This window comes from Eurytemora carolleeae, unplaced genomic scaffold (assembly GCF_000591075.1).
Source record: "Eurytemora carolleeae unplaced genomic scaffold, Eaff_2.0 scaffold639, whole genome shotgun sequence".
Classification (NCBI taxonomy): domain Eukaryota; kingdom Metazoa; phylum Arthropoda; class Copepoda; order Calanoida; family Temoridae; genus Eurytemora; species Eurytemora carolleeae.
The window spans coordinates 67479-81266 of NW_019396548.1; the positions used below are offsets into that span (position 1 = coordinate 67479).

The 13788-nt window shown below is 31.8% G+C and overlaps 1 protein-coding gene across 2 annotated transcripts in view; it reads left to right on the forward strand.

The window, feature by feature from the left end:
- Positions 1-13572: 13572 nt before the first annotated feature.
- The window catches only part of LOC111705306 (putative uncharacterized protein DDB_G0277255), an 8131-nt gene continuing 7915 nt past the window's right edge, over positions 13573-13788 (forward strand). The window contains exon 1 of one of the 2 annotated variants that reach the window (XM_023477806.1): positions 13573-13660. In XM_023477806.1, coding sequence (XP_023333574.1) covers positions 13628-13660 — 33 coding nt within the window. In that variant the 5' untranslated portion in view covers positions 13573-13627. The remainder of the gene's footprint in view (positions 13661-13788) is intronic. The other variant, XM_023477807.1, reaches the window with a different exon arrangement.

Consider the following 13788-nt stretch of genomic DNA (forward strand, 5'->3'; position numbering starts at 1 on the left):
AAGCGAACAAATGGGAAAACTATGCGAAATTTAGCGAAAGTTCAAAAAGAATGCATGTTGGTTCGTATTTTCTTAAAACGACACCAGCATTTTTAGGAAAAACGAAAAACTATTGTTTTTAGGAAAAACTAAAAACTATTTTTTTTAGGAAAAACGAAAAACTATTGTTTTTAGGAAAAACGCAAAACTATTGTTTTAGGAAAAACGAAAAACTATTGTTCCAGAAATAACGGAAGACTCTTTTTTTCCGGAAAAAAAAACGAAACACTATTCCTCTTTTTCGATCGTTTTCCAAACACGATAAATAACCCGATGTACAAAGAGAGAGGGAAACTTTAGCAACTTCAGCATCTTTAGCACGTGGAAAATTATAAAAGGGGAAACTTCCCCCCCCCCCCCTGCCATGTCAGTGTTTTAACTTAAAAACGAAAAATTGCCTTTGTAAAATCCAAGAAGGGGGTTTGTCAGGTAGGATAAGTAATTTCTGCCAAATGGTAAGCCGCCCCTTCCCCTTGCTATAAAGTGAGGTTAGCTTTAACTTTCCTTCTTTGTTTGATTCAATCAAAAAGTTCATTAACTGTCTATATTTTTGATTAAGGTTGTCTATGTATAAGTAAAAACTAATTGAGTCAATTTATTCATCAATCAAACTAAATTGTCCTGATTGACATAAATGTGGGTTCAAATATATCATTTATAAAACGGCTGACATCAGAAGGCTCAGTAACGTTTCGTATAGTACATTTTCGTATAGTAACATTTTGTCTAGTACACTTTGTCTAGGTAACATTTGGTATAGGTAACATTTTGTACAGGTAATATTTGGTATAGGTAACATTTTTTATAGATAATATTTGGTATAGGTAACATTTGGTATAGGTAACATTTTGTACAGGTAACATTTCGTATAGGTAACATTTTGTACATGTAACATTTCGTATAGGTAACATTTCGTATAGGTAACACTTAGGGTAATTTTTCGTATAAATGTAAAAATTAAAGAACGTCGAGATATTTTTGTAAGAAAACCATGAATATTTCACTACGAAAACTGTGAACCATTTAAAGAAAATCCGCAAAATTACAAAAACCTCAACCAAGTCTCTGATAAGATTGACTAAGTCTACTCGTGGTAAGGATGCAATAATTGATAACAACTATCATAAATATACCTTTAATAGTTCTGGGAAAAATGTTAACTATTGGACCTGTGCACACAGAAGTTGTAAGGCAAGGATTTCCACCTGGAAATCAACAGGGAACCTTGTAGGACAATCAATTCCTCTGCATGATCATGGTAATCAGCTCCAGATCAAGAAGGCTAAAGAACATGAGGTCGCTGTCCTTGACAACCTGGCCAATATGTTCCAGCAGCTACCACAAAGGCAGAGTTGCAGCAAATTAGTTACCAACATCCTTGCCTCCTCAAGTCCAGGGCTGCTAAGCAGTACATCTTCTGCTGGTGCTGTAATAATACGAAATGTTACCTAGACAAAATGTTATTATGTGAAAATGTACTATACAAAATGTTACTGATCCCATCAAAACGCTAAAACTTCTTCACTTTTTCAACTTCGTGGTTGTGAACAAAATTTGTAATTTTTTTCTATGCATAGAGTAGGGTTGAGGACACTCGAACGGCGGGTCGATGTTTTTAAAAATCAGAAATGTTTAATACTTTTTTTATTGATTAGGTTACAAGGTAAGACTTGAAAAATAGATGTAATAACATGTGTCACCTGCTGATATTTGTCAAAAGTAAAAATATCCATTTTGAACATTTTTGCCACGTACTTTTTGAACTTTTTTTAAATCCTCTCTTGCAGACTGACCATTACAGATAGCGGTTTAATTTTTTTTGTGAGCAGGCCTTGAAAAGTTGAACTTTGGGACATGTATCACACGCAAAGGAGGGTATAGAAAACCCCCTCCCCCCCACCCACCCCCCAACCTATATCAGACAAGAATTGCCCAACCGGAAAAGGGTTATTCAACATTATCCGTCGATTTTTATAGCTTAGATATCGAAACAACGAAGAGAGAAAGTAAGCTAATAAGTAATAATGACGGTAAAATAAAGCACATATAAATCCTATCTTGAAGTTGTATCAAGTTTTAAGAGACTGGGACGACTTTGAAGCGTTGCAACGACTCGACCATTGATTTTACCTCCAAACTTACCTCAAACTTGACGAGTTTGAAGCGTTGCAACGACTCGACCATTGATTTTACCTCCAAACTTACCTCAAACTTTCTGTAGGTTTTACATATGTTTCTTGTTTTGAAGAAGTAATAAGTTGAATTCTCAATGATTTTTCCACGAGTCTAATCTTGTAACCTTGATTATTGCAAATTTATAAAACAAAACTATGCTTTAAACGAGCCAATGAGCATTCAAGTGTTTTTTAAGGAGTTTTCGCAAAAAAGTTTTTTGAGTCATAAGGTAGATATGTAGCTAAAAACTGGTAAACATGATATTGTAGCGACGCAAAATAACAAAGATATAAACGGACTGACTATATATTTTGTTTCTAACTTACAACATGAAAATCAAACTGAAGAAATATGTTTGGTTTGGTCTTCAGAGCTTCCGGCAATCAGCTGGTAATCCAGGGTCTCCACAATATTATGTAAACTTGCAGTACGTTGTACGTTGTACGTCATAAATAATTTAATGTTTTGAACTTAGACCTAATGCGATTATTCATTGAAACTGCGTTTTAATCGGATACTTAACATGAATAGCTCAAATAATGCTTTCATAACTAGGGAGTTAAGCATGGTTGAAATTTGGGACTGTGAGTCCTTTGGAACCGGAGAGTTAAGCCTGGTTGATCTTGGTAACAAATAGACCGGATAGGTACCTCTCGAATAAATTATTATGGAGTAGGTATTTGCTACAGATATTCTGATTCTGATTCACAGTAATAACCCAGATAGTAAAAATAATATTAGTGTTATTATTATCATTATTATGATTATTATTATTATTATGATTATTATTATTATTATTATTATTATTATTGTTGTCAATATTAATATCATTATTATTATTATTGTTATTGTAAATATTAATATCATTATTAATATTATCATTATTACTTTTAAAAACTTTAAATTTGGAAAATGAAAAAATAATACAATCTTGTTTATGAGACAAGGAGTATGTAATAGAAGGGAGATATAACTGACGCGGCCCGCCCTACCATGTGATTATACAGGCTTTGCGACGGTATTTTATTTGAATAAGAAATATTTGTCTGATGTACAATTACCGCGTAAACAATAACCTATTCTGGATATTTCTAATGAAAATCGAGTACCGTCTGTAAAGCATGTATAATCATATGACAGGGCGGGCCGCGTCAGTTGTATCTCCCTTCTATTTCATACTCCTTGTTATAAGAGCATACCCCCCCGTACCTAGCAACCCTGTATTGTGTCCCCCCAACTGGAATATATCATTGTCTTTTCAAACTCCATAGTGAGAAAATAACAATGCCAATATATATTATAAATTTAAAATTCTCTCACTTCCTTGACACCACTTGTGTATAAATATAAGAACTAATTTAACTTAAGGAATTGTAATTTATAGGTGATAGATTATTGCAGAACATTAGAGAAAAATTTAATGATATGCCATTTTATTTTAAAATACACTTTTTCAATTTAAAACTGTTCTGTTCTGTTCTGTTCTGTTCTGTTCTGTTCTGTTCTGTTCTGTTCTGTTCTATTCTATTAACTTTGATAGACAATTCCACCAGATTCTGATGCATAGTGATTCAAAGATTACAAGCTCTCACAGAATAATCGAATAGAATTTTACCGATGTATGCTTGTTAACAACTAAAACTAAAAACAATTGTTGTATATTGTAAACATGTCTAGAGTGAGATTAAACCAAAGGCAAAGGAGTTAAAAGTTGCAACACTGCATGGTCTATACCCAGTCTTTAAAAATATTGAGTTCAGTCTGAATCTTTAAATGAAATCTCATATTTTGCGGGTAATACCATTTCAAACCGTGATCTAATAAAGGTTCAACAGCCTAGGAGAAACATGCGTTTAAATTTGTTGATAAAAACTAAACTTATGTAAAAACAGTGTTGTTTTGATTAATTAAAAAGTACGATGTTAGTTTGAACAATAGTGAAATATATTTCGCCCTGACAATGTGCAATGCATTATTTACACTGGGTCAAGTTCGTATACACTACAGGGTGTCCAAAAAACATTGGGATTAAAAGACGTTCTAAAACGGGTTAAGATTCGGTTTTATTTTTTACCTTAAACTTAAAGGAGAACTTATTAGATAAATTAGATAATTTGACTAAGGATTTATTGATAAACACCTTTTACTATAATACAAACAGCGTGCTATATAAAAATGCAAGTACCATCGATGCATCTTTTATAATTGGCATGTTAAATGCAAGACACTGAATAAATTGCAGTACTCGTGCAGTGTTCAAGGAGAAATAAGGTTATAGTGCGAGAGGGGTAAGGATGGCAGCCATGATTCACAGCCGTTTGTTCTTCCATGTCTTCCGGCAATTTTTACGTTTTTAAATGATAAAAATAGTGAAGTAAAATTGCGATGTTCAAAATTACCATTAGCAGAAGTTTATCAAAGATCAATGAATTTAATACACAAAATGACGGCTTAAAGACAAAAGCTAACATGTGACCAAACGGTTGTAGATTATGGCCGCCTGCCTTCCCCCGGCTATACTACATCTATTGATAAAATACGGGGAGTATGGTCTTGAACCAAGAATCTTAAAATTAAGATAGACACAGTTATCAAATTGATACAGAGATTTTATAAATTTACAGGTGGGAAACATTTGGAATAGACAAAATAATCAGAATTTGTCCATGTTTGAAACAGTGCATTAAAATTGTGATTTTCAAAAATCCAGTGACCTCATGCAAAAGATATATACAAAAACCTTTATATTTAAGTTTTAAATTTAAACAATGAAGATTCCTTTTAATGTAAACTGCTAAACTTATTTTCCTCAAACATAAGGCCAATTTTTCCTTTAAAATGGCTTATTTTTGAATACATTATGAACAATAAAAATGATGCACGCAGCATCACAACTTCTTCAAAGCGCGCCCATAACTAAAAATTTGCACTATTTAATAAGAGAATCGAAAAGTAGAATTGTTTGTGTAAATCTGTAGCGCTCATGGGTAATGACACTTAAAACATTGTGGTTTCCCTCATCTATTCTTATTTTTTAAACTACCCCGAACATTTATAAACGTAGAAGACCGTCGGTTGTGGGTGGCTCAGAGCTGCCGGAAGACAAAAAAGATAATATGTAGCAAGGAAGGGGAAAATGTTGTGGCCAAAGAGAATAGAATATATATTAGAATGGAATTTACTAGAAAAAAGTGTAAAACGGCAATTTTGTTGAACTGTTTCCATACTGCAGGTGTACTTCACATATTTATGCTATATAACCTTTTGGGCCCTGGAACATCATTTTATAGAAAATCTAAAATTGATATTAAAAGAAAACCAAATTATGAAATAGGCTGGTTTCATAATTGACCAATGATTTATTTCACATAGACTCTATGCCTTTCACTTTACAAACGATGATTTTCCGTTATAACTATAAATCAAATGAAGTTTTTTAATTCACCTAATTCATTTTATTTAACAGCTTTAAAAAATTCGATATTGAAATGAATAGTCTAGGGACTATACTGTATTAATGTACTCTACTGCATATAATTTGTAAACATTTACATGATTTTTACATTTTGAACTCCCTTTCAGGCTGAAAGGGACTGACAAAATTCATACCGAGGGTTTGTCTAAATTCCCCTCTAATATATATTCTATTCTCTTTGGTTGTGGCTTATTATCGCCTGCTTCCCCAGTAACCAAATCAATGGTCAAATTCTATAATGAATTAGAATTATCAATTTCCAATTTGTCAACAAAAAACAGAGGGTAAACAACCTCTAAGTTTCTAACCCACCGATCAAAGAGAAGAGGACATCGTATTACATTAGATTGTGTAAACGTGTACATGGAATTTATAGATATAGATAGAAAAAAAGATGCATTTTTTTCAATAATATTCAAATCGATTTCAAAATAAAGGGGCGTCTCCCATTGTAAAGTTTAACAATTTACAGGCAAATATTAGAGTAAAAATGGTCTGGAAATCTTCTTAGCCATATTTAAAGTCTAAAACTAAAGAGCGACACTCGAAATTTTAGCCATAATTTTAAGACTGTAAAAGTAAATTTTAAGTCCTATTACAATCTTTTTAAACTATTGAGACGACCAAACGGATTTTAATTTATTATATGGAATCAAAAAAACTTTGTTTTCTAATTTAAAAAAAAAACTAAAAGCCATCTAAATTTGGCTCGAGGAACCGTTAAAAGTAAAAAATGTCATTTTTTTGATATCAGAAATTTATCATGCAATGTTTTTCAGAAAAATCCGCAGAGATTATGGACTCTTAAAAAGCAACATTTAAACGCTAAATTAAATTATTGCTATAAAAAAGCGGAAAGCCCCCGCTGAACGCCTAGTTTTAATTTATTCTAATATACACATGTTTAAAAATCCTAGAAAACGAGTTAGTTTTTAATGTCCCTATTTCTAAAGGTAAATACTGCAAGCTATGTACTGTGTAACAATGTTAAATTATAAAAAAATAGATTGTACAGTTTAAGAAATTGCCGTTTTCTTTGCATATATTAAAAGAAGAATAAATATTACCAAATTTGTTAGGACAACATTACGGTAAACAAGAATATGTTTTAAATACGTAAATATGTTTTCAATACGTTAAAATGTTTTCAATACGTAAATATGTTTTCATTACGTTAATACGTTTTCAATACGTTAATATGTTTTCAATATGTTAATATGTTTTCAACACATAAATATGTTTTCAATACGCAAATAAATATGTTTTCAATTCGGAAATATGTTTAATACGTTAATATGTTTTCAATACGTTAGTATGTTTTCAATACGTTAATATGTTTTCAATACGTAAATATGTAACTATGTTTTCAATACGTAAATATGTTTTCAATACATTGATATGTTTTCAATACGTTAATATGTTTTCAATACGTTAATATGTTTTCAATACGTTAATATGTTTTCAATATGTTAATATGTTTTCAATACGTTAATATGTTTTCAATACGTAAATATGTTTTCAATACGTAAATATGTTTTCAATACGTAAATATGTTTGCAATACGTAAATATGTTTTTCTTCTTATTTGTAGTATATAACCTCAGTCTAAAGATAACATTCATACCTACTGCCTGAGTCCTCAGAAATACTGCCTGAATGCTTCTTTTACCTATAACTGACTAAATCTATATTTAGACCTATATTCAGTCATTGGATTTCAACATTTTATAGCTCTTACAACAACAGCAACCTGATTGCACAATTTTTTCAAAAAAATTTTGTAAAGATTTTTGCATGGATATTTAGGGTTGAAAAATGAGCAAATGTTTTCGCACATTTGAATTCACTGAGTCAAGGGCTTTACAAAAATATATAATTTGTTTCAATTTGCGCCATTTTTATGCGCCATTTTTATGCGCCATTTTTGCTTAATAACTAGATTTTGCAATAAATATTGTTGCAAATTTGCCAATTTTTGAAGATTATTGAAGTAGTGCCCAAGTGCTTTCCAAAAGCGCATCAAATATTATAGATTTGTATAACAATAAGAAAATAGAGGGGGGGGGAGAAACAGTCATGAAACCAGACATCAGGATAAATATTTTAATTTTAATATTTCCTACACTATCTGAAATCATCTAAAAAACACGATGAAATATTTTCACCACCCTTAGAACCATGAAATAAGCATAAAATAATGTATTATGTAAAACAACATCAAGACTAATCTAAATGGCTAGATTTTATCGCAAAAATAAAAATACTCAGTTACGGACGGGCCTGTAAGTATTGTATATATATAATATTTTCACAGATTTACATCAGAATAATTTGCATTTTATATTACTATTTGTTTTCTATGATGTTTGTGCAGTAAATACAATAATATTGAGAATATGATGAATATTGAAGAACTATAAGAAGAAAATCATTCTTGCTGCAACATCCGCTATAAACATTAACATTATATATGAATAGTCTATTTATCTATGGCGTGTGTGTGTGCTCTTGTGTCTGTTATTTCTTTTATACTTGATTTACAGATTTTAGACAAATCTTTTTATTTTCAGATGTTGCGAGGGCAGAATATTCATTACTGCAATTTGGAGGATTTTAAGTAATGAAGACGACATTTCATATTTATTTTAAAGTCTTCGAAAATCTAGCTTCACCAGGCGCAAATAAATCCATATTCTCAAAAGTAAAAATAAGGTTCTAAAAGAGTATGAGCACATTTTTATTTTACCCTTGTATTGTAGTTTATACAAAGAGAATAGAATATATATTAGAGGGGAATTTACTAGAAAAAAATGTAAAACGGCATTTTTTGTTGTATTTCCATACTGCAGGTATACTTCACATATTTATGCTGTATAACCTTTTGGGCCCTGGTATATCATTTTATAGAAAATCTAAAATTAATATTAAAAGAAAACCAAATTATGAAATAGGCTGGTTTCATAATTGACCAATGATCATTTCACATAGACTCTATGCCTTTTACTTTACAAACGATGATTTTCCGTTATAACTATAAATCAAATGATGTTTTTTATTCACTTAATTCATTATAAAGTTTATTTAACAGCTTTAAAAAATTCGAAATTGAAATGGATAGTCTAAGGAACATACTGTATTATTGTACTCTACTGCATATAATTTGTGAACATTTACATGATTTGTACACTTTGAACTCCCTTTCAGGCTGAAAGGGACTGAAAAAATTCACACAGAGAGATTCTCTTAATTCCCCTCTAATATATTCTATTCTCTTTGAGTTTATATTTTGTAAAGGATACTTTTCACTTTCCTCTAAACACTAGTGTTCCTTCGGTCAATCTACTGGACGTAACTGCAGTACACACCGAGAGCTTAGTTGAGGGTGTTTTGTTTATTTTCAAATAAGATTTTTGATTCTTTATTAATTTTGTTTCCGTGGATTTACAAAAATTTACGAAAATTAAAAATTATTGAAGACAACTTTTTAAATGCCCGATCGGTTCTTTCGTTTGGACGTTTATTGGATATAAACAGACAGACAAGCCAAATATATATATAACAGACACGGGCAGCCGTAGTACATTTGAATTTCCAATCCGAGTCAACCTTTCCGGTCCCATTTTGTACTGCACCGCACAGACATTTGGTTAAAAAAGTTGACAATCAACAGGGTTAGCCGGTGCAACAAGGTTGACGCGGTCAGACTTTATGCTTCATATATGTTGAATTTATTTTTATTCAAGGGATAAGATTAAATGGATTAAAAGGAACTCAAGACTTGCCACTAACACAAATTGTTATCCCTATTTCTTTGTAACCTGATGGTTAAATCCTTTGTTTTTTCAACTTTTGCTTATTTGATCTAACAAGATTAATAGGTTGAAATATTAAAGGTTACGACAGCAGGTCAGGTTGCAAAGATAAAACTTTAAAGTTCCCATCGATTTAGGATTTAAATCATTCATCTTTCGAATCTAAAGCCTTTGTTGATTTTTAGCGCTATTTCAACCAAAAGTTCCAGTCTCTGGTTTCATTAGTTCTTACTTTGTGTGGCTCACTGGCCCACACACAAGGATTAAAATTCCTCTCTTAAACACTAGACAGAGATCGTGTGTCACAAAATTTATATTTACTATTTAATTAATAAGTTAATGAAATTATAATTTTACTTTTATAACAATATATGTTCAGTCAGACCCTTAAAACATTACAATAGGAAGACGACATTTAAGCATTTTTTTTCTCATTACTTTGTTGTTAATTAATGCAATTAATTTTTCAGCAAATGTGTATAGAGTTTTTATAACATTTACATATAAGAAGTAACCACTTATATATGTAATACTAAAATTATAAAAAAAAAACTTTTAAAAACTTGGACACCCCGCCCGTGTCAGAATGAGTAGGTGATTCATGAAAAAATTAATGTAGGGAAGGATGAATGGAGAAAGAATGAATGAATGAATACAGCACGTGAAAATCAGACCACAGCAAAAAAAAATATAATCCCCCCCTGGTAGAAAAATTGAAATTTAAAAACAATGTCTTTACATATATATATGTAGATGTCATCCTGGATTCTCATTAAAGATATTCGATATTATTTTGATATATTCTCTGATAGGCCTATACACGATACAAAACCTTAACCATATAGATATAGATAGATACATACATAGATCTAGATAGATACATACATAGATATAGATAGATACATACATAGATATAGATAGATACATACATAAAAAACATAAAATGCTTTATCGAGAAGGTTCAAACCTTTATAGATTTAATTTTGTCCCGAGCTTTAAATAATAATAATCTAAAAAGCCGAAAACCTTCGAGATAAAAAGAAAATTTAAGTCCAAAAACATTATAGAACGTCGTGCCAAAATAATAGTGTTATAGGTAATTTTATGAAACGTTTGTGAACTTGTCTTATTTCAATGGCTGTTTCTAGATCAAATAATCTTTGAAACAAAGCAAAAGTCCAAATATAAAGTTGATTTCCATTTTATTTTCATTTCAATTAAAAAAAATATTTTGGAAATATCCTAAAATTTTTGGAGAAAATCCGTGAACCAATCAAAACTTAGCTAATTTAACACTATAGCACGATGATTTTTTTTATAGCACGTTCATTATGAAATCACGATAAAGTGAGTAATAATGATAAAGTACACTATTGCTTCATAAACAGAAAAAGAAGCTAGAATATAAAAAATGCTAGAAACATAAAAAGAAGCTAGACACATTAAAAGAAATAGAGATGCTGAAGGATGTGAAGATAGATGGATAGATATTTAGCAACCATTCATAAGAAGTGAGTTCTACACAATCTGTGCACAGTGGGCCTAATCTACAAGATTGGACCCCTGCTGGCTTCTTCGTCTTTTTACCTCACATTTTATCCTAGTCATACACACACTGCACAATGTACTGCAGTACTGTACTGTATATAGATTAGACGAGTTTAGAACGAGGAATAAACACGTACACTGACCCGTCCTTGTTTTAGAACAAGGAATAGACACAAGGAACCTTCCTTGATTCAGAACAAGGGAATACACAAGGATCCTTCCCTGATTAAGAACATGGAATATACACAAGGATCTTTCCTTGGATCAGAACAAGGAATATACACAAGTACCCTTCCATAGTTAAGAACAAGGAATTTACACAGAGAACCTTTCTTTGGTTCAGAACAAGGAATAATCACAATGAACCATCCTTGGTTCAGAAGAAGGAATATACACAAGGAATCATCCTTGGTTCAGAACAAGTAATATACACAAGGAACCTTCCTTGGTTCGAAACAAGGAATATACAAACGGAACCTTCCTTGGTTTAGAACAAAGAATATACGCAAGGAACATTCCTTGGTTCAGAACAAGAAATGTACACAAGGAACCTTCCTTAGTTAAGAACAAGGAATAGACAGAAAAAGCTTTCCTTGGGTAAGAACAAAGAATATACGCAAGGAACCTTCCTTGGTTCAGAACAAGGAATAAACACAAGGAATCTTTCATAGTTCAGAACAAAGAATATACACAAAGAACCTTCCTTGGGTGAGAACAAAGAATATACGCAAGGAACCTTCCTTGGATCAGAACAAGGAAATACACAAGGAACCGGCTTGGTTCAGAACAAGTAATATATACAAGGAACCTTCCTCGGGTGAGAACAGAGAAAATACGCAAGGAACCTTCCTTGGATCAGAACAAGGAATATACACAAGGAACCGGCTTGGTTCAATACAAGGAATGTGTGTGCAAGGAATCTTTGATCCCAAATATAGTGTTCTGCATTATTATGATATTTTTATTAACAAAAATGAGCAGCATTGAGTTTATACACATTGCTCCCAGAAACTGCGATGTACTTTTGTTGTGTTACCCAATTATTACTATTGTATGGATTTAGATTTTCAAATAAGCCATCAAAGGGTTGCCTGGCTGATTCACAACGGAACCCATAGATAAATAAATAAACAACGGAACCCATAGATAAATAAATAAACAACGGAACCACTTTATTGAACAATGGAGAGGAAATCGTCGTTTCCTCTTGAAAAGTGTTGAATTGTGACAATATCCTACAGTGATAACCAAAAAACTCTGGAATAGGGAGAAGACGTTAGAGTAAAAGTAAAGTGTATTTGATGGCGTTGCATAGCATTCAGTTTACAGTCTCTTATATTAATTAGACTAATTAAACTCATAACGTGAGTTAAAAGTCGTCTTCATATTCCAGAGTATTCTGGTTCTAATTGTGTAAAAACAAAATTGTTACTTCAGCTAATGAACCGCAGATGAAAAATTATCAATGTATTCAGAAAAAAACCGATGTGAGTCGGGTGTTCGGATGTGTCACTCTAGGGGTAGCTTTAGTATAAATTAGATAACCAAAAAAGACAAAAATGTCTTATAAAAAAATCTCGAAATTAACCTTTAAATGACCGCTCGTATTAATCTTTAATCTTTAAACATTTTGCAATAAAAAATAGATAAATAAATAAATGACAGTTATTACACGTTTTTACCGTATGTAGCCCATAGTTTTGTGGGTTGTGTCATTTGATTTCTCAGAACCGCCCACTGTGCAAAGTTCAATATGTCCTACAGTTTCTCAGAACCGCCCATTGTGGTGAATTCTTGTCGCATGAATCCTAGTGTTGAATGATTCACGCAGTTTAGATTTGAACGCCGGTTAGTGCGCGATAAACGCGCGCAATATTCAGGGTCTTCAGTTCATAGTTGTTCTTTGGGAATGGTGCAAGACACAGTGAGCATCATAACTACAGAAAGTCACAAATGGATAAAGATTTAAAACTAAAATGGAAATTTCTAAATGTTTAAAAAAATTGTAGATGTTAAATCAAAATCAGAAAGGAACGTGATATCCAACAGTATCCTTTATATTGTTTTGCCATACGAAAATTAATATTCCCGGCAGTATTTAATTTTAAGCAAGAAAGAAAAGGATATCCCCGTAATTCTTGAAACCTTTAAAGGGCATGCCTAGGGTTTCCAATCACGATTCCGTTGTGCGCAACTGTTCTCGAATTGCACGCAATTTTGCGGAATTGCGCGCAAGTAAAATTCACTTGCGTTGGAAAGCCTAGCATACCAAACCATAAATCGGGAGGGGTGCCATTCTATCCTTTCATTTATAAACATTTCTTTTTACAATTCAGATGGATTTGTGAGTAAATATTTTAACTTCTATTTAACCGGTTCAAATTTTGGTTTTCACGCTGAATCTATCCGTTGGGGTGAAACAGAAATTATTGAAACGAATTTCCCGTGAAGAATCTGATTGATTGCTCAAATCACTGCGCGCCATCTTGAATTTGGAATGTTGGAAGATTTTCAGAGAATTCTTAAATATTTAAATATTTTCAGAAAATTTTGATTTTAAATCCGAGTAAATAGGAAAATGGAAGCAAATCTTCAATTGAACCAAGATCAGGTAAAATAAATTTTAAAATATAATTTTAACTAGTTTAAGCTGTTGTCATGAAAAATGGGAGGTTAACCAGCCAAAATTAATCTGAAATAAAGAGATCTATATTCTAAATAACCACCCCCCCCCCCCCC